The sequence below is a fragment of the Amia ocellicauda genome, chromosome 17 (assembly GCF_036373705.1).
Source record: "Amia ocellicauda isolate fAmiCal2 chromosome 17, fAmiCal2.hap1, whole genome shotgun sequence".
In the NCBI taxonomy this organism is placed as follows: domain Eukaryota; kingdom Metazoa; phylum Chordata; class Actinopteri; order Amiiformes; family Amiidae; genus Amia; species Amia ocellicauda.
This window is the reverse complement of record NC_089866.1, coordinates 9412501-9437255: the sequence shown is the minus strand read 5'-3', so window position 1 is coordinate 9437255 and position 24755 is coordinate 9412501. Positions and strand designations below refer to the sequence as shown.

At 43.7% G+C, this 24755-nt stretch overlaps 2 protein-coding genes and 1 long non-coding RNA gene across 6 annotated transcripts in view; 1 reads left to right on the top strand and 2 right to left on the bottom strand.

Annotated features, from left to right (window-relative positions):
- aanat2 (arylalkylamine N-acetyltransferase 2) overlaps positions 1-8331 on the bottom strand; it is a 49663-nt gene extending 41332 nt beyond the window's left edge. For all 4 annotated transcript variants that reach the window (XM_066688839.1, XM_066688841.1, XM_066688840.1 and 1 more), the window contains exon 1: positions 8241-8331. The gene's annotated coding sequence lies outside the window, so the exon portion shown is untranslated. The remainder of the gene's footprint in view (positions 1-8240) is intronic.
- Positions 8332-19010: 10679 nt separating this feature from the next.
- On the top strand, positions 19011-20465 carry LOC136713087 (uncharacterized). The gene is made up of 3 exons (XR_010804904.1): positions 19011-19138; positions 19229-19432; positions 20378-20465. It is a non-coding gene; the product is annotated as an uncharacterized LOC136713087 (long non-coding RNA).
- Positions 19462-24755, bottom strand: part of foxj1b (forkhead box J1b) — a 7931-nt gene continuing 2637 nt past the window's right edge. Inside the window, exon 3 of the mRNA XM_066690001.1 lies at positions 19462-23064. Coding sequence (XP_066546098.1) covers positions 22204-23064 — 861 coding nt within the window. The 3' untranslated portion in view covers positions 19462-22203. The remainder of the gene's footprint in view (positions 23065-24755) is intronic.

The following is a 24755-nucleotide window of genomic DNA, read 5'->3' as shown; positions in this document are numbered from 1 at the left end:
GAGTGCAAGTTGGGAGACTGGGGGTGGGATGGGATACCCTAATCCCTGCTCAGCCTAGCCCTTCAACAAGCGGTTTATGGAGCTGTTTGTAAATATTGGGGAGTGTGGGTTCCTCTCCAGTTGTGAACATAAAATACTTTTCGATACAAAACTGCCCTAACGAACCAAATTGGGGCTGCCCTTTCACCACATGTAGAAGAGAATGCAAGAAGAAAAAGATTGATGCATTTGTCACAATATGCATTTAACCCTTTGAAAAGAAGGCTGGGTCAAAATGTTCAAGAGGATCATGATTGCATCAGCATACACAATGCAAACATTTATTTGTGGCCCATTTAAGTAGAAAAGGACATATTAAAGCAGCCTGTCACCTCTTCTGTCAAGAGGCTGCTGCTAATTACAACCTCTACAGGGCCACTATCAAATAGATGTGTAACCTCTGACCCCCTACCCTGCCCCGAGCAAGTACAGGGGTCAGGAGGTCATCCCTGACCACATCGCATTGTCTCGACACACAGAGAGGGCTCACAGACACAACGTGCATAAAGACTGTATTCATCCCTCATTGCACTGCAACACAGCCCTTGTCTGAGGATTTGTAACAGGCCCTGTTACACACACGCCCTGTGGCCTTTACTGTTTACTAGGCATGGGCATGAGTATTCAAATTCTCAAAAAGAAATATATATATTTCAAATGCCCATCCCTACTGTTTACACAGACATAATATTTGAAGAAAAAGAAAGGCATAAGACAATATACTACATTATCTAATTAAATGTAACTATCGTATATAGCAAGCTGAGATTTTGACATCTTCATCAAGAACAGAAAAACATTTAATTTCAACATCTGATGACCATCGCCTTGAATTGCTCCAGCTCTCTCTTTTGTCTTCTCAGTACTGTGTAGCTCAAGTTTTGACAGTTCTACACAAATCAGCTAATGAATCCACTCCACGTTTTTGACTCAAGGCTAGCACAAACAAAAAATGCCTTTTTAAAAATCATTCATCACAGAACTCTAAAGCACATCCGACGCTATAGAAGACAGTGAGAAATGGTTTTCCGCAAGAAACGATTTGCTTTAAAAGATGCCTGTGTGAAACCTTAAGCGATCTAAAGTACTCTTTTCAATGGTACAGCTTAAGAGCAAGGACATGTAGCTAATGCTGAACGAAGCCATTGTGTGAGGCAATTTACAGAGTGTAGTTAAAGTGTTATCCTTTACATGCAAACATTTGTTTTCTCTGATAGTAGGCGAGTCGCACAGAATGGAGCGCTGGCTTTGATATTCCTTGACGCTGTGAAAGGTAAATGACAAAGTGCTGCCATCTAATTTAAAAAATCATTCACAAACAGGTAAACAACAATTTGAAGGAATACACTGTCAGCTTCTTAGAGTCTAAGTGAAGGTTGATGTTGATTGGCTGGCAAGAGGTGGGAAACACTCAATCGCATTGGTTACTGCTCCAGCCAATGAACTCACGGGACTCCTCTCCAAGGACAACCCACCCTGGTCAGTCATAACTCCCCACTCGACTCTGGGTAGCACAGAGAGAGACCGAAAGACATACTACGAGGGCTCGGCTCTTCAGCTCTGGCAAGGATGCTCTGAGGGGGTCAGGCCAGTAATTAGACTGCACAGACTCTCTGTGATAAATGAATTCCATCTCTAGCACCTTCCAGGTTAAACTCCAATTGCAAACTCATTTATATTTCATAGACTAAACAGCCAGCCTCCACCGCCACATCCCTGTTTATTTGCAGAGACGGGGGGGATTCAATGCCAAAAGTCAAAATTGTCTTTTTAGTAGCTGAAAACTAAAAAGGTCTTGTTGGCCAAATACATGCCGTTAACGAATAATTCAGCAATAAGCAATAGTCAAATAATAACAAATGGGAAATGTAAATGTTGAGACCAGTGCCAGCCCAAAAAAAGCTGAAAACACACTGCCCGATATAAAAGAGTGCAAAGAGAGAGAGAGAGAGAAGCAGGGAAGTGGAGTGTAGAGAATGGGCAATACTTTTTTTCCTTATTCTTTCCCTCTCATTCTCTTTTAGTGGCTTGGGCTCTCTTTGTGGCACAAGTCCCAGCCTGCCTCACAGGCAGCAGCCCGGTACAGACCGTACAGCTCCGCTGCCTGCTGCCGCCCGCTCTGTCTGTGGGCATGAGGAGGGAGAGGGGAGGAGATCAGGTGCAGACTGCACTCTCACCATAGTAACTAGAGGCCCTGCTCCATCAGGCCCTTCAGCATGAACTCTGATTAATGTCTCATTCTGCAGGCCGGGGCTACTACATCGAGCAGTTAGATTTAATTAGGTTTTTTTCAGCAACAAGTGCTTGGATTAGATAGATGTACTACAAAATGCACCGAGAGAAATAAACTAAGCTATCAAGAGCAGTGGGACACGTCCCTCCGACCACCCCCCCCCCTCCCGTTTGCCGGTAGTGTATTGTATCAGAGACAATATGCCACACAGGTTTGTGAAGGGCACCATGACCACCGGGACTTGCGCAGACATTCTGGACAACGCCATCTCCAGCATCAATGGACTTTTGATAGTCATGGCCTTGTACTTTCTCCAGCAAGTAGCAGAGCTTGAAGGAGATTTGTGCTGCAAATACTGAATGTGCCGAATCCTGACTTCAGTCCCATAGAACACCTCTGGAATTAACTGGAATGCTGAACCAACAGACCGCCACGAACATCCTACTTCATTAGAAATCTCCAGCTAATAAGGTCTGCAGCAGTCATTCATTAAGGCCAGAGGTGGACTGAAGAAACACATTCCAAACAGCTAATCTGTCTGGCCACTTGGCCATGGTCCCAATATAGCATAACACAACATAGTGCCGACAGACTGAGCCCCCTTTTCCACGATTTATTCAGTTAGGCTCATTACGCTTCATGAAATACAGAACATCACAGGTTAGATATGTGAAAATGTATAGCATGAGACAGACATGAAGAAAAATGCCCTGAGGCTGTTTCCTTAGTGCAATCGTGCATTACATTTTACTGAGGAGGAAGGAAATCGATACGTTCAAGCCAAGCGATTTAACTTCAAGCATCCCCTGCAGAACATTTAGGATTACAAAACAACCTCAACGTACAGTAGAGGCTAAACTGAGGGTATGTGTAGCATCTGAACCAGGAGAAAGACATAATGGATAACAGCATCTGATCAAAGGCAACTTCAGCTATTAATATCAGCAGTACTCCACTGTCACAAAATGTAATTATGGGCCATTACAATTAGCCATGCTCTGTAAGTAATACAAATAACAATAAAACAGATGACCCTCTGCTCTGAAGCAGACAGCTTGTGCTCAAAGCAGACGGTCTACTGTACGATGTTTTCCCCCCTACTAGCTCACTGCCAGGGTGGGAGGGCAATTCTCCTTTAGAAAATGGCCTCTTTATCAGGGCCAGCTACTGTAGTAATAAGATGACGTGGTAATGTAGGGTACAACCCACTTTAAAGCTGTCATGCTTGATCGACAGAGAAATTTAAAATATATATTCAGGGCACAGAATGGGCTTGTTAATAAGTTGGGGGCAAATCCATGCATAGATAACAGACCCCCAAATGAAAATATGAAAAGATATCACAACATTTGAGAGACAGGGAAAGAGCAATCAGCACACAGACTAAAAACTGTCAATATGTTGCAGGTAAAATAGCAATTTGTATGTGAGAAATTACTAATGTTTTTCTATTGGCTTAGTTTTGAATGAACAAAGGAAGTTGGTTTGTGTCTGTGACAGGTCAAACTTTATCAAAGCAGCAGTAAAAGAAAGCAGGTGGGCCAGGTACTCTAGACAAATTTGGGAACAAATTTTCTCTCTCTCCCACTCCCTCTCTTATCTGTGGGTTCTGAAACATAACTTTTTGCTATGCAAACCTACACTATATTACCAAAAGCACAGGAACAATACACAAATACCAAAAGATGGCTATTTAATAGGGTTTAGGCCCACCCCTGGCCTTAATGACTTCTGCAATCCTTTTCATACAGTGCCAGAGGAATTCTCTGGATTATGGGCCACAGAATTTGCCTCAATGGTGGCAGTACACTGCTGTCCAAAAATATAACACACTGGGGGTCAGGCTGCCCTTCACAAAACACAGCCTCTACACAGTACATGACCAGCGATACAAACTGTTATTGGCAGAGGGAACAGTCCATCTCACTCACTTTTGGGATGAGTGTAATCTGTAGCTCCCATCATGCACTTGGATTCAACAGGCACATTATTAACAGTACAGTACCCTCAAAATAAATATGTCTCCCTTGGCTTGAATAAGTGCTACACATCTCTGCCAGGTTCAATGGCATCTTCTTTCAATTACCTGCCCCTTTGTGCTACATCCTCAACACCATTTTTTGTTTATGATGATTTTTATGATTAAAAGGGTTACAAAAAATAAAATAAAAAGTTACAATAATAGAGGGGGGGACGGGGCGGGTGGGGGAGGCCATCTGCTTGAGAATTGGTGTTTGCAGTAGCTCTGAAAGCTTCTAATTTGCAGGCCAAGAATTTTCTCACACTTTAAAAATGTAACAAGATGTGCCAAGGAGTAAAGAGAAGAAAGAAGGAAAAAAACAAAACATAACAAAACAAAAACAAAAAACGATGCATGGCCATTTGTCATAGGCTTTTTAACTGAGAGGTTAGGTTAGTGGTAGGGGGGCGTTGAAAAGTAAACCCATGTGTAACAGTGGGTCTTTGCAAACAACAAGTGTATTGTTGCTTGTATAGTAAGCCCACCCCTCTGTTTAAGAAAAGTGAAGGCCAGCTCTTCTGGGAATAACTATTTTCCCGTTCGCGGGGAAAGTGAAATTGGTGAGAGTTTCTAGTCTCCACCCCTGAGTGCTGCTTTAATCAACCTCTTTCTACTCTATAGATTTCCCTAATTGTGTCTCCATTCACATTCATACTTCAAAAGGGACTTCTAAATGAGGCATAAACAGCCCTGCCTGTAATGTATGTATGTATATATGGGTGTGTGTTTAATTGGAATAAATGAAATTAGCACATCAAAAAAAAGAAAGGGGAAAATCCTGACATTTCTGTCTTGGGATAAAATTGGGAGATAGAATAATAGTTGTGTGTGTGCAGGGTGGGGGGGGGGGGGGGGTTGGGTCATTAATCATTGCAACGCGCTTGGAATGGCTGATTTATAGGAGAAGAGGGTTTCAGCCCACACTAAACAATCACAGGACTGAGTCCCTTTCAGAGCTGCTGCTTTCAATGTTGCAATCTGGAGTTCTCAGCACTCACACACACACACACACACACACACACGTGCACACACACACATCCTGTCTACCTGCCAGTCACAATTATACAGTTGCAAACATATAATAGGCTGACAGAGTCAGTGAGCATTTCCAGTTCATTCTCCACTGTTTTTTGTTATTTTACGGCGATATTCCTTATGAATCACAGAGGGTTCTGAAATGCAACAAATGCCCTTTCCCAGCATTCATTGCTTTGCATCCCTCCTCCATCCCAAACACCACCTCCTTGGCTCATTCTACCTGGTTGTGGGGGCTTGTCCTCATGGCCAAGTCCTCTTGCCCTTATTGAAGCAAGTCTAGGCCAAAATAGACTATTTACCTTCTACTACATACATCTATTGTCTATTTTCCAAACTCCTGAAATGGACGTTCACACTAGACATCCACACTGAACACAACAGACATCACACACGGAATGCATTTCCAGTCACAGCATGGTCAGAGTTTGCCATAAGATTGGATTATCTGTTCAGTATTTTATTTTATTAACTATAGGCTGCAGTTAGGGAGCAGTCTAGTTGCCCTTCAGACAGCACCCTATAAAATCTACTTTCCAAATAAAAAGGCTTGTCAGTACTAGGTTAAGGAGGCTAACCAAAACTCGGTTAAAGATGAATACATAAATAGCTGGTCATCTCAAACAGAGTTCAACATATCGTTTCCCTCTAAACAGCCATCATAAGGTCTGTGTAAGCAAGTATGTGTACAGAGTTTTCCTCTGGGACAACAAAAACACAGCGGCTTTCTTGGCCTTATGTTAAACCAAACGTGTTGGAGACTAGCTATGTTTATTTTGCACGTTCTTTTTCTGTCAAAGAGCCACTGTCTCCCGGTATTAACATATTCAAATAGATTCAGGCGACGATTCGGCTAAAAAAAAAATCAGCAGTGCAATTTCCATTCCAAAAAATTTACAAACGGGGCGTTTTTTTCCTTTTTTCCCCTTAACAAGCTTTACGGTGCTTTCTGATGTAAATTAACTTCCTTTCCTTTGTCACAAGCAAGGGGGGCATTTTTCCATTGACACCCAGATTAGAGGGGGGAGAGAGAAACCTGATATTCTACCCAACAATACGAATTGTTGTCCTGATTGAAGGGATTATAAACGCCTTGTTTTCTGACAGTAATTGCCATACGCTTTCAGCCAATGGAGCTTGCAAATATTTTCTTGCATAACAAACAGAAACCTTTCACAAGGTGGCATTTAACGGCCTGAGCATACCAGTGTGGCGTTTAATTGCTGTTTTGGTATTGCACAACACAAGAAATCTATCCTAACCTAACTACAGAGATGCAATGCTTACCACATTGCCTACCGTGCTTTCAAATGGCAAACCTAGACCACTATTTTCTCTTAGTATGGTTGTCATGAAGATACAATTATTTTCAAAGTAAGACAAAGACGTAAACAGTAGGCAAGAATTTTACTGGATATTTTGTTTGTTTTGGGGGGACATTGTACAATAAAATATAACCTATTGCTCTAGCCTAGTCCTAACTGACCTCCCACCTCATCCTCCAACTCTCTCTTTCTCTCTTCTCTGTAAAACGCACAGAGCTTGCAAGACGCTGTGACTCATCTTTCAGGGAACGAACACAATGAGAACTTCCAGGAAAAGGGGTCTTCTCTCTGACTCACTGCGCCCTGCTGTCAAACGCACTGATTTACTGCCCTGGAATGAAAAGAACTCCATTGCTATTGCTTGAAGGCTACTCCAGTGAACCTTTAGAGCTAAACTCAGGAATAAACAGAAGGCGGGCCGGGGGGGCACACTAAAACTGCAAAACACCATAGCCTTTTCTGCAAGGATATTAAATCTTACAGCAGAAGACTTATGTTAGGTTTTTCTTCTTATTGTTATGGGGTTTTCCTCCACCACTGTCACTGCGAAGCCGCTAGACCGTGCTGCGCAATAAGTGCCTGCACCATTTCCCACTCCAGATTTCTTTGCAGTGACTCAGTCAGGCCTCTGCTGGACCAGACAGACCTTTTAACCTCCCACACTTACCGGCTGGGTTCAGCCCCGACTTTGGCAAAGCAGAACCATTATCAACGACAATGCAGCGCAACTAAAACAAGTCATCCACACCATCAGGACGTCTCTGGGGCCAGGGGATACTAATATAACTGTTCAAATCCAATGATCACCTGCTTTTCTGTATTGTTGGGTTGTTTCTGATATTTAATTGGAAGTCAGTTGTTATGCATCTGAGTTTTGAATGACTGAATGTGGTTCTCTGTGTGAATAGCCTTGAGCTCCCTGACCCAACCCCGATTAGGTCAAGATCCCAAAGGGTCTCCAACAATCGCACTGGCACAGCAACAGTGCCTACCTGGTCCAGATGGGCAGTCTACACCCAACAGCCAGCCCAACAACATGACCAATGGCAAAGACTGGCAGGGAGAGGCTGTAGGCCGTCGGCTAACCCCTGGGCAAGATGCTCCAGAGGTGGACGTCAACCCCCTGATTTATCTCCCTACAAAGAAAGCTCATTTGTTCCTCAGGCCCACACTAAGCGGCCTAAACAATCAGATGAATGGGGGCGGCCGACGTTTAACACCGCCAGACAAATTGCGTTTCTCTGGTGGGTTTCTGTTGCCTGATGCTGCTGAAGGGAAAACACAGTAATTATCCTGTCACGTTTGGCCATTATAAGGACGATGACTTCCATTAAGCTATATGAGAAGGCATATATTTTAAAATAATATTGCTTATTCATCACAATAATAACAATAACCGCATTAAATGAACGAAGGAAAGTTATGATCGAATATTGTTTGATAGTAACATCGTCAACTATCCTCAACCTGCAGCCATAAACCACAGACACCTTGACAAATGGCACATGAAAAGAAAGCATGTCATAAGATTTACGTCATAGATTATTTTTGTAAAATATTGCCACACACATTATTCTTGTATACTTACTTGCTTTTTTGGTTACTTCTTTTTTACCGCTGTGGCGTTCTTGACTATCGCATGTGCGTCACATCCGGTTTAGTTGGCCGATAAACCACTGGTCGTGTTCGTGTAGCGCAGATGTACGCAGTTCTGCGCGGGTCTGCGCTGCGCCACCAATGGGATCGATGCAATTGTGCAGATCTGTGCAGACGAATTCCCCCAACTGTTCTGTTGCTGTACTTAACTATATAGAGACACGAAGAGTTAATCAAAACATAAAATTGTGTTTAAAAAAAACATAAAATCAGTTCCTTTTCCCATCAAAGCACATACAGATCGTATAACTCATATCAAGCATGGGTTAGTCATAATTTCCCTTTATTATTTGAGATTCAATAACGGCAGTCACAGCCGTATCAATACAGAAGGGAGGTGGGATATCTGATTTTGTGAATGCCATACAAAATATGGCATTTAACTAGCAAACACATCGATCCTCTTCGGAAATGCCAATATCAATACAGATTAAATAAATACCACAGAGGATATGAGTTCGTTTCTTTTACAAACGACAGGACTTTGTTTTATTATTTGCATGACATGTCATTCATGCTTGCCATTCCAATAACTATCTAAATTTAGGTCTGGGCAAGTGTCATTTCATATTAAGATTTCAGATCTAAGAGCCACTTAACTCATCACAAGACGTCCCAAAGAGACCAGATGAAAGAGGTCTGAGACTATGGACAGACACTTAAAAAGACGATGAATCATGGCCACAGGAGAGGAGAGGGAGAAAGCGGACAGACGTTTCTCTCCTCTCCTGCGGCCATCATTCATCCTCCTTGGAGTGCTCCTGTGGGGAGGTGAGGATTCTGTCCCCCCAGCAGAAGCACACACAATTTCCCTTTGAATTTCCCTCCCTTTGAGGCTGAACAATTACAGCCATGCACACATGTATTCTGTGTTTGAATTATATTTGTTTGTTTATTGGTCATGCATGCTTGTTTACTGTTGGCTGTATAATGGCTATATGATAAAGACAACATCTTTGAATGAAAATGCATGTCTCTATACCATGCACCCACAGGGCTTTGTTACAATTGGCTGTTTCCCTACCACTATCAGCTTTTATAAAGGTCATCATCTGTATATTACTGCTGGTCAGTGTCTGATTATGGTCAAATCAGGTGTCTCCAGTGCTCCAGGGCTGCAGAGGCCCTTTCTTTAGTCCCTGCCCTTCGACCCTGCCCTGCCAGTGACCAGCCACCTGTCTCTGTTGCCATGCTGAACGTTTGCTCTGGTCACCCAGCGTGGAGAGTGCAGGAGAAAGCCGCTGCCCTTAGCTCTCCTCCCGGTACTCTCTCTTCCAGTTAATTATGAGGGTACTTTCCCATCACGACTGTCTGAAATCATTCAGCCTTCAGGGAAAGCTCTCTCTGCCCCACAGCTAGAAAAACAAAAGAGGAGAGAAAGCTGGATGATCAGCCACAGCTCTTCCCCAGAACAGTCCTACCCTCAGCCCATGTCGCCACTCTTTCTAACTCTTTGATCCGTGTTTTCATATATCTCTCTCTTTCTGATCATGGCTCATGCGCTGTCTTTGGTCCGGTCATTTACTTGCACAGCCTTTATCTGCTACTACTAATGTAAAGCTCTGTGTGAATGCTTCATGCTTGTGCTCATTAAATCCCAGATCTCTTGCAGGTATACACTAGCTTCATTTTATGCCAGATTGCCCTTTCTGTATAATTTTCCACAGGGTAAAATTGTGAATAATCTGGCAAAAATACAAATGACCAATATCTGTAAGCCACATACAGATTAAGGGAGAATGCATGCTTGTATATCAGTTTACAGCAAGCATCCCCAGATCACATCAAAGAATTCAGAGACTGTTAACAGATGTGATTGCCTTGCAGTAACATTTAACCTAACTTAGACTGGAATATTACTTCAGAAACTACAACAGGATGATAAGACGAATTCCTCATGAATGTACAACTTAGTGCTGCTACTATGGGCTCTCAGTCCAGGCCTCGCTTGTCTGAATTTCTCATGGGGGCTGTGTGGCTGACAGACAGTTGCCCACCCCCCTCCTGTCCCACAGTCTCAGAGCTGTTGTCTCAGACCTTGAAGTGGGGTTTGGCTGACATTCCCTTGAAAGCCTGCAAAACAAGAGGCCTGTGTCTGTCCTAAGAGAGGGGAATATTAACACAGCCTTCCCAGGAACAGGAAAAAAAAAAAGAGACCGTCAAATTTAGTCACTGATAAAAAACTTTTTTTTCCACACCGCTCTTTCTGCCTCTCTCGCTTTCTCTCTGTCTCTCTCTCACTGACTTTGCGAGTTTTTAAATTAACTGTGGTCCAGAAGAAAAGACAAAGAAAGACAAGAGAGACAAGTGAAAAACTTTCCCTGGGAGTTAGGGGTCCCGGCCTGCTGGTTGCAGCCTTGCTGTGGTCTGGGCGAGAGCAGTGCTGTTAGGGCTACTTCAAAAAGGCCTGTTCAGTCTGGCACGTTATTTCCTCTCCACAGTGTCTTTGGCTTCTGAAATGTATTTAAAGGGGAAGAAAAAGATAAAGCAGAATTATAAAACCTTGGGAGGCCGTGGGGGGCTTTCAACATTTTTAGAGATCAAACTTGTAGCTCTTGGTTTCTGAAAAAAATATTCAAAACTCCCCAACAAGCTGCTTGTGTAATTTGTGACTTCTGCTCAGAGCTCTTCCTAACTAAAAGAAAATCCCTACCATGGCCCCCCATTCACTCGTACTCACACTCTGCCTCTCTCTCTCTCTCTCTCATTGAATTTTTTTTCTCAGCTTCTTTGAGATGTTTTATTTAAGCTTTGTAAAAGAACCTAGGCAGGGTTTCCAGCTCTGGTATGGCCGCTCTGTGCCGTACACTCATGCAAGGAGTGAGTCTCGGCTCTCCTTTTAAAGCTGTCTGTGTCTACATGAGTAAAATAAAGCAGAAGGCTTTGGTTGTGCAAAGTACCTTAAATGCACTTATACACAGTTTAGGAAAAACAAGCAATTTTTTTTTACTTTCTGTTATTGATGGTGTTATATGCAGCTGACCCCAGATGGTTAACCCCCTGTGCCAGTGAGTACAGACTGTGCCTGCTGCCTCTCGCTGGTCCTGCCCTGTAATCAGCACCCACCCGGCACTGCCAGGGGATGGCAGGGGCCACATAAACTACAGTGGGGGGTGAGGGAGCTCTGACAGGCAGCCTTGTTCTTCTGACAGGCGCACTTGTATGGGGTGGTCTGGCTACACAGTTGTGTGACAGAAGACATGGGGTGTGCGACTAGAGAGATAACATTATCTTGCGTCCCACCCCCCTGTCCGAGATCTCGCTGCTGCTGGAACACAGCGCTAATGCCTCCCCACAGACCTCTCCATCACAGTCCAGCTCTCAGACACACACACACAACACACACTCACACACACACACACACACACACACTGCCGCTGTCTAGAGGGGCTGTGTCGTCAGGGAGTTGGCGGGTAGCACGGATCCATCTATTTATGCATCAGACCAGGGAAACTGCAATAGTCAGTCAACCACTGGGAAATGTGTGCAAATGGCTTAGTGGAAAAGAAAAACATGGATTTTGTTTATTGATTTACAAGAAATCTTTACAGAGGAGCCCACCTATTACACCTTGACATGCTTTCAAACTAGTGCGCATAGACTTATTTTACTTCGCAGGGAACGGGGTATAATTGCACCTCCTTAAGGATCGATCAGAGGTTAGAAGAACTAATCCTGGACCTGGACACACAGTCTAGCTGTTGATTTATATTCGATGTCACTTCCTCACCATGTGCATTCCATAAAACTGTATCACTCTCAGTCAACAATCAACGTTTTCTGTAGTATTGCATATATAGTGTACAGTGGAGAGATGCTAACTTACCAAACCTGATCACAGCTGGCCAACAAGACACCATAATGCTAAATAGAGCTGGAGTCCTAAATAGACAGATCAGTCGGCGCAGTTTGCTGCTGGTCAGCACCTTGATGCCATGCTGTTTTTGTGGAATGCAAAACATTCCCAGGATTCCCCAGGATCTTTACCTTTAACCTCTTGCCAGAAGGGGGGAAGAGCCATCGTGATTGGTTAATCCCTTTCTTCTTCTTTATCCCAAGTCTTTTTTTTTTTAATTAAAAACAGATTTTGAGTATAAAAGCGTCCTTTTTAGACCTAAACAATTTGGTTTTGTATAAGTAGGTAGGTAGTCGAGGGGGCTATTTCTTGCAGGGCAAACATAAAAACAGATTTGTGTTACTTTACGTCTTGCTCGGTTGTTTCCACACAAAGGATGTCGGCTCACGATGACTGTGTCTGACAAGACAGTTGAAACTGCGTCCAGACTGCCCTCACAGAACACGTCCTCCATCATTACGATGAGAGAATCAGCAATGACATGGATGAATAACAGCTTTTGACAGCGCGGTGGACGTGACGAGTCTGACAGCCACACTCCTCTCTAATGTGCCGTGTCTCCTTTGTGAATTCCTCCATTAATATACCTTGTCTATATGCACCTGACTCATGCCCTAGAATGAATAACACCTGACACACAAGATATCAACCCCATATCCCTACACATCACTAACTACTCCATGAATTAAACATACTGTATATCTGCATATGCAAATACCAGATATGTCAAGCATTTTATGATAACACTGCCTGTTCAATTCAATTTGTTGCTAATATACCCATCATCCATCACGTGTCCCTCTCTGTGAGTCACAGGCACTTCCTCGAAGGACAGAGAGACCTTTCTCCAGCAGTGGCCTGGAGACAGATGAAGGCAGATACAGTGGGGGGAAAAAGTATTTGATCCCCTGCTGATTTTGTATGTTTGCCCACTGACAAAGAAATGATCAGTCTATAATTTTAATGGTAGGTGTATTTTAACAGTGAGAGACAGAATAACAACAAAAAAATCCAGAAAAACGCATTTCAGAAAAGTTATATTGATTTGCATGTTAATGAGGGAAATAAGTATTTGACCCCTTTGACTTAGTACTTGGTGGCAAAACCCTTGTTGGCAATCACAGAGGTCAGACGTTTCTTGTAGTTGGCCACCAGGTTTGCACACATCTCAGGAGGGATTTTGTCCCACTCCTCTTTGCAGATCCTCTCCAAGTCATTAAGGTTTCGAGGCTGACGTTTGGCAACTCGAACCTTCAGCTCCCTCCACAGATTTTCTATGGGATTAAGGTCTGGAGACTGGCTAGGCCACTCCAGGACCTTAATGTGCTTCTTCTTGAGCCACTCCTTTGTTGCCTTGGCTGTGTGTTTTGGGTCATTGTCATGCTGGATTACCCATCCACGACCCATTTTCAATGCCCTGGTTGAGGGAAGGAGGTTCTCACCCAAGATTTGACGGTACATGGCCCCATCCATCGTCCCTTTGATGCGGTGCAGTTGTCCTGTCCCCTTAGCAGAAAAAACACCCCCAAAGCATAATGTTTCCACCTCCATGTTTGACGGTGGGGATGGTGTTCTTGGGGTCATTCCTCCTCCTCCAAACACGAGTTGAGTTGATGCCAAAGAGCTCGATTTTGGTCTCATCTGACCACAACACTTTCACCCAGTTTTCCTCTGAATCATTCAGATGTTCATTGGCAAACTTCAGACGGGCCTGTACATGTGCTTTCTTGAGCAGGGGGACCTTGCGGGCGCTGCAGGATTTCAGTCCTTCATGGCGTAGTGTGTTACCAATTGTTTTCTTGGTAACTATGGTCCCAGCTGCCTTGAGATCATTAACAAGATCTTCCCGTGTAGTTCTGGGCTGATTCCTCACCGTTCTCATGATCAATGAAACTCCACGAGGTGAGATCTTGCATGGAAACCCAGACCGAGGGAGACTGACAGTTATTTTGTGTTTCTTCCATTTGCGAATAATCGCACCAACTGTTGTCACCTTCTCACCAAGCTGCTTGGCGATGGTCTTGTAGCCCATTCCAGCCTTGTGTAGGTCTACAATCTTGTCCCTGACATCCTTGGACAGCTCTTTGGTCTTGGCCATGGTGGAGAGTTTGGAATCTGATTGATTGATTGCTTCTGTGGACAGGTGTCTTTTATACAGGTAACGAGCTGAGATTAGGAGCGCTCCCTTTAAGAGAGTGCTCCTAATCTCAGCTCGTTACCTGTATAAAAGACACCTGGGAGCCAGAAATCTTGCTGATTGATAGGGGATCAAATACTTATTTCCTTCATTAACATGCAAATCAATGTATAACTTTTTGGAAATGCGTTTTTCTGGATTTTTTTGCTGTTATTCTGTCTCTCACTGTTAAAATACACCTACCATTAAAATTATAGACTGATCATTTCTTTGTCAGTGGGCAAATGTACAAAATCAGCAGGGGATCAAATACTTTTTTCCCTCACTGTATGCAGGTCTACACATAGGTGCAAGTGGGCTTTTACTCTGCTTCTCCTGCCATCTTTTTTTAAATAAAACTTGTTTAACCATAGATAAAATCACATTTGCAATTTACAGCTAATTTCTATAAAGGCATTTTACATATATACAGAATATTTTGTTTACAAACCTTTCATTTTCCGTGTTGTGGTATTTATGCAAATTGCTTCTCTGGAATGTACTTTTTATCAGCATCATTTTATCACGCAATTTTTCAATGCTCTGACAACATACCATAGAAATTGTGTTGCCATGATGTCACATTGTTCAAAGTTCACTTTATTGAGTGTCACCAAAACATTAGTAGTGCCACCAAAAGAGATTGCCGTTGGATTGGCTTGGGGTGGGCCGGGTTTGTGCCAGGGTGGACCAGTGACATATTAATCAGTTCTGAGTCATTCGACCTACGAGAGAGAGAGGGACACTAGCCCACGTCATTCCACCCTGATGCCTGCTCACTGATCCCTGCCAGCTCTCAGCAATCTTGGCACTGTCACTATAGAGCACGATGCCCCGGGCAAGTCCAGACATGCCCGCCTCCACCTGACACTCTCCCTAACACCTTGCACCATGCCGTTCGAGTGCAGGGCAAAGATTACAGGAACTGCAGACTTGGGAGAAAAGAGTTATTTATCCAATGAGTGTTGAAATTTTATGCAGCCGGGACAAGCTCAGGCTTGACTACGATTTATTTATCTTTCCTCTTGTCAATAGGCAGAACCGCATCTTCACAAAGGCAAAGGGGGTGGACAGGGCTGGAACAGGAGCTCAGAGGGAAGAAAAAAGAAATGTGTGGCTACTGGGGGGATAAACAGGATTACTCAGGGGTTCGTATGCAGAATGGACTATGCTGATTACTGAAGCATTGCTGCTGCGAACAAAGTGGAAAATAACACTGCCTTCTATTTACAGTCTTTCATTCATTAATTCATGAATCTTTTGTTTGTTTCTTTCTTTCTTTATGTATTGTATTTCTTTAATTTTAAATGTTCGCATCTTTTGTTTACAAAGGGGGTTCCTAGGAGTTGCCCACATCTCAACACACATGGATTAATTGCAACAACATCTCAAATTAGTTGATGATCTCTACTGACCAGCTGGCCCCAGTGTAAAGAAGCTGCACACTGCACACTATCTGAATATTCTCATTCATTTTTCACTTTTTTGGAATGACATCAGTCAAGTATAAGGAAGGAATGACAGCAACCCAGCCCTGCTACACAATGATTCTGCACCTATCCCTGACAATGTCAAGACAAACGTAACAACAACAATGGTCTACCACAAACCTCCTATTGATCCACACAACACTGTTATAGCCATGTTGGAGAGAGTCTAGTTCAAAGCAATGTCTTTGTTTGTCTGCTGTTGTTACTGCAGTCAGCAATTTAACTTTAAACAATATTCTTTAATCCACAAAAAAATTAACAATAAAATGGTTTAGCAAAAGTGAGGCTTTCTGGTTCACTGTTGCAGTCATCTGACTTCCTTTCCAGGTTCCCCAGCATTTACATCTTAGTTCTAAAACTGGTAATGACTATTTTAGAGAAACTGTTAGAGAGATAGTGAGAAGTAATGGGATGTTTATGCCCATTTTTGGTAACATATCACTATCTTCAGACAGTGTTTTTTAAGCATGACTGCATGCAGAATATAGAAACTGATAGATTTAATTTAGTTTAGTTTAATTTTAAAGAAAATGATCTGAGTAAGACTCATAGATACACATTTCAAATGTTTGTTTCTTCAGCATGACAGCACACAAACTCCTTCACCATTTAGACATAGAAGTAGGTTGTGAGTTTGTCAGGGTGACCTGATTGCCTTACAACAGAGATGTTGCATTGCTGGGAAGTGTTCCATGTCAATACCCTTATTTAAAATAAACATGTTTCTCTCTGAAATTGAGATCCAGTGATAAGAAGGAACCACAGATAAAACAGCACTTCGGTAGTGGGATCCTATTCATGACATTGGCTTTATTTTGCAAAGCTGGGTATTCCAAGTAGATTTCAATAATACCTAATTGGAATTTCCCATGAACCTTTTGAGAGGAATTGGAAAAAAAACATCTGAATTTGCAAGGCCACAGCTGTGGCATTCCACCTTGTGCAAGCAAGAGGGGCCCAGGAGGCGGCCTGATTGAAGCTGTGCTCTGAATGAGCTGTTTCCCAGGCTGCCCGCCTAACCTTCCCACTGCCTCCCCTGCCTTGCTCTGGCTGGGAAGCCCACTGGAGCGTTGTGGGAAGTCAGAGGGAGTGAGATTCCTGGAGGCCACATCTGAGCCTCTGACTGCCCTGGGCTGCCCCTCCTCACTCCTCCATCTCCACCTCAGAAGGTAGGTCAGCCAATCAGTGCTGGGGTCATACCCTGGCCTATGGGGATCCTGAGTCCACCTTATCTGAAAGAGTGGGATTCTGGGATCTAGTGGGCCGCCGGTGTTGACACTCCTGACGCCACCCACGAAGGCAAACATATGTGTGTGTCCACTTGCAGGAGACGTGTCAACATTTCCCAGCTAAAAGGCCTTTACAAATCCCTGTTTGTTTTGTTTTGTGTCTGCTTTGCACCCACCTTATGCAATGCAAACTTCAAAATGTCACACTTGCCCTTAAGAGTCGTTTTCGACACAGCATGGTCTGAATGCTCTGAAGTTCCAGACAATTATATCTATTTTAAATTATTTATTTCCATTCTTACCCACCATGGGCAGTGCATCAGAGTTACGGCTTAGTGTTATGAACGAGAAGGGCACTTGTGTGTTTTAATCAAAAGTGCCCATCATTGCAGCTGGCAATGAAAGTCGCAGCCGGCATGAGAAACGCTATACTTTCATTGTTCTTGGGTTTGGTTCCTTTAGGTTTTACAATGGGAAAGACACACTTTGCTTACTTAAGTCATTTATTCAGGTTGTCAAATCATCTTCTGAATCTCAATGAGGCGCTTACGATGGCTCGGCAGTGCGGCAATCTCTATGTATGGGCTCATACAAGGGCAGAAATACAGACAATGAAAAGCAATGATCCTTTGTCTTTTTTGTCCAGTAGGATTCCTATACCAAATATTGAAAAATCTTCATAGCTTTATATATATATATACACTCACCTAAAGGATTATTAGGAACACCATACTAATACTGTGTTTGACCCCCTTTTGCCTTAATTCTACGTGGCATTGATTCAACAAGGTACTGAAAGCATTCTTTAGAAATGTTGGCCCATATTGATAGGATAGCATCTTGCAGTTGATGGAGATTTGTGGGATGCACATCCAGGGCACGAAGCTCCCGTTCCACCACATCCCAAAGATGCTCTATTGGGTTGAGATCTGGTGACTGTGGGGGCCAGTTTAGTACAGTGAACTCATTGTCATGTTCAAGAAACCAATTTGAAATGATTCGACCTTTGTGACATGGTGCATTATCCTGCTGGAAGTAGCCATCAGAGGATGGGTACATGGTGGACATAAAGGGATGGACATGGTCAGAAACAATGCTCAGGTAGGCCGTGGCATTTAAACGATGCCCAATTGGCACTAAAGGGCCTAAAGTGTGCCAAGAAAACATCCCCCACACCATTACACCACCACCACCAGCCTGCACAGTGGTAACAAGGCATGATGGATCCATGTTCTCATTCTGTTTATGCCAAATTCTGACTCTACCATCTGAATGTCTCAACAGAAATCGAGACTCATCAGACCAGGCAACATTTTTCCAGTCTTCAACTGTCCAATTTTGGTGAGCTTGTGCAAATTGTAGCCTCTTTTTCCTATTTGTAGTGGAGATGAGTGGTACCCGGTGGGGTCTTCTGCTGTTGTAGCCCATCCGCCTCAAGGTTGTACGTGTTGTGGCTTCACAAATGCTTCCTCGGTTGTAACGAGTGGTTATTTCAGTCAAAGTTGCTCTTCTATCAGCTTGAATCAGTCGGCCCATTCTCCTCTGACCTCTAGCATCAACAAGGCATTTTCGCCCACAGGACTGCCGCATACTGGATGTTTTTCCCTTTTCACACCATTCTTTGTAAACCCTAGAAATGGTTCTGCGTGAAAATCCCAGTAACTGAGCAGATTGTGAAATACTCAGACCGGCCCGTCTGGCACCAACAACCATGCCACGCTCAAAATTGCTTAAATCACCTTTCTTTCCCATTCAGACATTCAGTTTGGAGTTCAGGAGATTGTCTTGACCAGGACCACACCCCTAAATGCATTGAAGCAACTGCCATGTGATTGGTTGGTTAGATAATTGCATTAATGAGAAATTGAACAGGTGTTCCTAATAATCCTTTAGGTGATATATAAATGTATTTATTGGAAGTTTACCATTAGAATGGTACCATGACAAACAAATCATGAACAGAGGCTTGGTAAATTGGCATAAAATATTTTCACAAATGTTTGTGATTTATATACATCACACTGGGCACTTCAGAGGATAAAAAGAGGAGTTACTCTAAAGACTGAGTGAAGCTGACAGGTAACTGACATGGCTAAATTCCTGATGTTGGCCTTTGCTTTATTGTTTTCTAGTTTCAATATATTGATTTAGAGTTTGCTGTGTTTTCAGTTGGTGTTTTGTTTGTGAGCTTTGCGGCTGAAGACCCAGGACAGATCCTAATTTTGACCCACCCTCCAACTCCAGCTTTCAGACATGGTGGTGTACTGACGGCTGATTTCTGTATGCTGTCTGGCTCCCAACTAGCGAAAGCTGTGTCAGTCATCTGCAATGAGGATTGAGGATGACAATGAGGATTTCATCTGAGGCCTAAAGGTTGGCAAAGCACACAAAGAGAGACCTTGTTTAAAACCCACAATATTTATTGCGTTCAGGCATTTCATACAGCTTATGAATACAAAAACAGGTGAGATTGCACACAGTGGTGCGATGCTTCATTCGGTCAGTATTTTCACAGTGACTCCAGGAAACACACACCATATTTATACATGTCTTTGAGTTAAAAAAAAAAAAAAATTAGTTTGTTTTGTTTTTCTGTTGTGTTTTTTTTTTCCCTATGCAAACCCTCAACCCTTTCCATACTATGATCAGGTAACACAAAAGCCAGATCTGTCTGTGAGTGGATCGCAGTTTCAGGCTGAATTTCATCCTCTCCTCCCTTAGGAATCCCAATAACTCACTGTAAATCTGTATCTTTTATGGAAGCATCATGAAGGCAAGACATGGTAGGTGGGGGGGACCATAATGCACATTTGCCCTGGTACATTTGCCATAGATATTGTGCTGAACATGCCTTCACTGTGCTTTACTACCCTGGACTGTGGGAATACAATGGTACACCATGATGGATATCTCTGAAGCATGTTTACTGTGGTAGACCACCATGTATTCAAGGTAGTGTGTAGTAAAGCATGGTATAGGTATGTGACAAGCATAGGAAATCCCTGTAAAGCTAAGGAACAACCCTAGCCCAACCGTGTGAAATGTGGAGAAACCCTAGGGTGAATCTGCCAAGGTTACAATTGCATAAGGGCAAAGACGCAAGCAGTCTGTCGCACTGCATGGAATAAAAAAGGAAATGGTAAAGCAAAAGCATCTTCTTAATCATCTGCTTAATGGTGCTACACGACGTAAACTCCATGAAGCAGTTGATCAGTTTGTCTCTGTGGTAAAATCGTGGACACAGGTCTTTGCCCATGAATCTGCATAGTCCAGCAGTGGCAAAAGGGCAAAAGGTGTAATCCATCTTCCTCTTTCCAGATGAGCTGCTCTGAGATTCGGATTTTCACCGCCTCACATCCTCTCTGGGAATCAGCGATGTCTAGTGGCTTCCCCGGATGAAAAGCTCCCAGAGAGAGGGGCTGGGGGGAGGGGGGATCCTCAACGATGTGAGTCCTGCTATAACCTCTACAGCTGTCATTAACCCCTTAAACTCGGTGGCTTGTTTTTGTCACGAGCGCGAGGAGCCGAAATGGACAGGGATCTTCCAGCGCTGGCACAATCTCCTCGACACAGGAAGCCAGATCAAACCATTTTTGTAAGAGGCCGCTTTGAGAAACAGATTTTAGAATCCTGTGATACGTAATGATAAACCAAATAAACAGTAAACTCAATCAATCTGCAGTTCTATTTTCGGGGTGCTTAGAAATATTTATCAAAACAGATTATTACAAAAAAAACAACAACATAAAAACATAAAAATACAAATATTAACCATCAAATCTGGGATGGTTCATTTCACAATTTGCTCTGCCACTCTCCATTATTTGACGACCACACTTAACATTGTCCGTCGATAACAACTGAATTGATTTTAAATTATGTACCGTCTTTAAGTGTAACCCATGTGCCATGTGCAGTTGGACAGTGTTAATGAACCATTCAATCACTCGTGGCGGGGAAAATGGATTGCCGATGGGAGACCTGATGAATGATTGTAGTGTAGATGTACCAGGACGTTGTGTAGAAAGATCTGTAAATTGCTCTCCTTGCGTCTGTGTTTCTTGCACATGTAACACGAAAAGCATCAGTACAGATATACCCAGGAAGGCAGCCTCCTATGTTAATACATATTGTAAACTTCAGGTAGCAGAGTCAATGGATATGAACTGTAAACATGGTCTATATCACTGTCAGCCCTTCGGAGGTCTCTACACACTACATCACCTGAAGCTGTGCAATGACTCGCTCCATCGCATTCACAGCTGGCCTTAAACTGCACTCCTTACTGTACTGTTTGTATACCACTATATAAGTCCCTTCAGTACCTTTTAACTCGTCTTGCCTGACTTTTACTGCAATTTGTACTCAAATGAGTCCCAATAGCCAGGGGCTTCTAGGGGCTACAGTGAGAAAGCACATCACGGTTCAGGAGAAAATAGTTTTAAAACAGTCATAGTCAAGAGTAAGATATTGCATCATCGGATTCTCCAGTGGCCCCAGTGTTTAACATCACATCCTCTAATAATATCAGAAAACAGTGAAGTAGAAAAAAAAATACAAATAAAAATATACAGGATTTCACAAACTAAACGCAACCGGCTGCACTCTGATCCCAATACATTGCTATACAACTACAGTACGTATCCGTGAATTGATCGTTAGCTTGTCCTGCCCTTCACTAACACAACAGTAGTCTTTCAAAGTGACAAAGTGCATGTGACTTCTAGTTCATAGCAGACCTGAAGTACCTGGAAAGTATTTTTTGTTGTCCCTCCTGTCACCTTCAGCATTGCAGTATCATCTGGACCACATACGTGTAGCCATCAGGTAAAATAAAAAATAAAATCTAAAGTACTTCTTTCTCTCTTCCAACTAACCTAACCAACTAGCAATTTGCATGCACAACAGTGATAGTGCCTTAGTTCCAATAGTACCCTCCCCCCGTCAAAAAATAATAAAAGAACAATAACAAAAAAATGACTTAGTTTGTTGGGTTTTTCCAAATACAAATTTAAGAAACCAAAAATCTCCCAAGTGTTCCACATCCCTAAGAATTTTATGATGCTAATGTAGCAAAACAGAAGTCCATAAGTCTTTCGACTGGCTGAGAAGAGCAGCTGGTGTCCGGCGGGAGGCGGGGCGGGTCACAGGTAGGCTTCCACCCTCTCCCACTGCTGCATCTCATTGAAGAAGCCTTCGCAGAAGTTGAAGCTCTGGTCGAAGCCGAGCGGAATGGCCTGTGCCTCCTCCTTCACCTCCTCCCAGGGGTGGCGCTGCTGCTCTGCGAAGAAGGTGAACTCTTCAAAGTGCTGAGTCTGGGCAGGGGGCGGCTGGCACTGCTGCTGCTGGAGAACCCCTCCCACACTGACGCCCATCTCCATGAAGCCGCAGGCCTGCTCTGCCCCACTGCCGCTCCACTTCCCCGCTCCGCCCAGGTGCCGCCCCTGCATGCTGAACTCCAGTTCACAGCCTAGCGAGCTCAGGGCCGCGTTAATGTCTAAGTCCTCGAAGTTGCTGCCATTGCTGTTGAAGACATCGTCAAAGACGGAGGCCCAGTCGAAATCCCCTTTCAGCGCCTCCATCTCCTTTAGCTCGGGCGTCAGCAGTGGGGACTTGGACCCCCGCGCCAGCTTGCCACTCCTCTTGGGCGAGTGCTGCTTGCGCTTGCTGCCTGGCCTGTGCCCCCCACCGGAGGCTCCATAGCCAGTGTGGGCGTGGGGGTGGGGAATCCCATCCTGGTGTCCCATGCTCACGGGGTGCCCGTTTGGTGTATGGTAGCCATGGCCAGTCGGGCTATAAGAGTTCTCAGGGATGGGTGACAACTTGCTGTGACGCTGGGTGTTGAAGTGGGTGGCGGGCATTCGCCTGCGCTTAAACACCCCGTTGACGAACATATCTGCGTACTGGGGGTCGATCTGCCAGAAGCCCCCCTTGCCTGGCTCGTCCTTCTGTCGGGGCACCTTCATGAAGCACTTGTTTAGAGACAGGTTGTGGCGGATTGAGTTCTGTGGAGAGAGGGGGGAGACGGAGAGAGCCATTAGCCTGGAGAACAAGAGAGACTGATCCTGAGGGGGGACTGGAACTTGCTGAAAGCTACAGGCCATTTCAGGCAAATGATGAAAAAATTATCCCCAAGAAAAAAAATGAAACCCTTGAGGGAATGGGGCCTGTATCTTCAAATCTTTCAGATTTCTAGTGCAGCTCCTATACAGATCACAGGTTTTATTTTTAACAGTAAATGACTGAAAAACAAAACAAGAACGACTTCATCTGTCTGATCCGTTCTGGACAATCTAATTATATTTGTGTGTCTATATTGGATTACGGAGACAGCATTGCATCATTCTTAATTTGTGGCATTACGCTTTGAAATTTTGTTTTATATTATACAAAAGGTGGTGGGGGGGTAAGTCTGCTTTGAAAAACAAAATTAGAAAAGGAAGCAGGAGTATATACTGTGCAGCATCCATTCCACCGCCACCGCCACCGCCAACCGCCGCCCCCCCCACACACACACAAATGCTCTGTGTGGATAAGACTGAAACCCTGTTCCAAGTCTTTGATCTCTGCACTGAAAAATATCTGGCGTGTTTGCTCTGTTTAAATAAACGATAAAGAAAGGTCCGTGCCAGCAACAGGCAAAGGGAAGAGATATGCTTTCTTGAAACAACGACAACGTGATACCATATCGGCCCTGTCTCGTGTGGGCCAAAACGGTCATCTTTCTGAATGAATTCATCAGCAGGTGAGTGGGTATCGCTGCCACACACATGCTGCCCGTCTCTCTCACATCGCTGCACGAGGCACGCTGCCAGTTAATGAGGAACACGTCTAATGTTTTCAGTGCCAGGACAGAACATACTCAAAATACTCTGCAAACACGAACACCTTTCACATGACACATGCAGGGAGTGTGTCAGTACTAACACAGTTGGTAATGAGTCTAATTCTATAATAACCAAACAATGGTTTAGAGAGCAAGAAAATACACATCAACCCAATATGTTCTCTGGACAGAAATGTGTGAAATTGAACCAGTAAAGCTGATTATGAAACCCAGAGTACAACTATAGTGTGTCTGGTTGTGAGGGACCATGGGAGGATGGCTTGAGAGAGGTCTCTGGAAGTTTTTAACAAGAGAATAGATCTTTCACCATTATTTTCTTTCCACTTAAGACTTAAGAGCTTTCAATGAGATGAAAATGGAATGAAGCAGACTAGGAGCAAGTCAAACGCCTCTTGGTTTTAAGACACACCCGGCTGGTCTCTACAGCACTGTCCCTCTACTGTTCTGTTGTTTTGTTTTAAGGTAACGAAAAGCTGTGCTAATGAGGCTTTCTAGTAAATGGCTTTGTGACTTTCCAAACTTAATCCTCTCCTTCACACTAACATTACAGTCCCTAAACGGCTCCTCATTACCAACGCTCTCCGGTCCCTGTGGACCTCAGCAGCCACCACAGCTGACTGTGCGCTCCAGGAATCTCGCTTTCCAAGTGGACCAAGCGGAGACTCTGCACTCCAGCAATAAGGCTGTGTCTAAATCGGAGCGTGTATGAATCTGATGTTGCTATTGATCGATGTATTTGAACTTCTATAAGGAAAAGGGTAAGGGTGTATAAAAAGGAATGTTTTAAATAAGGCCCATGATTACCCTTTGAAATTCTCTCTGCGGCTGCTGGGTACAGACCTCCCTGCC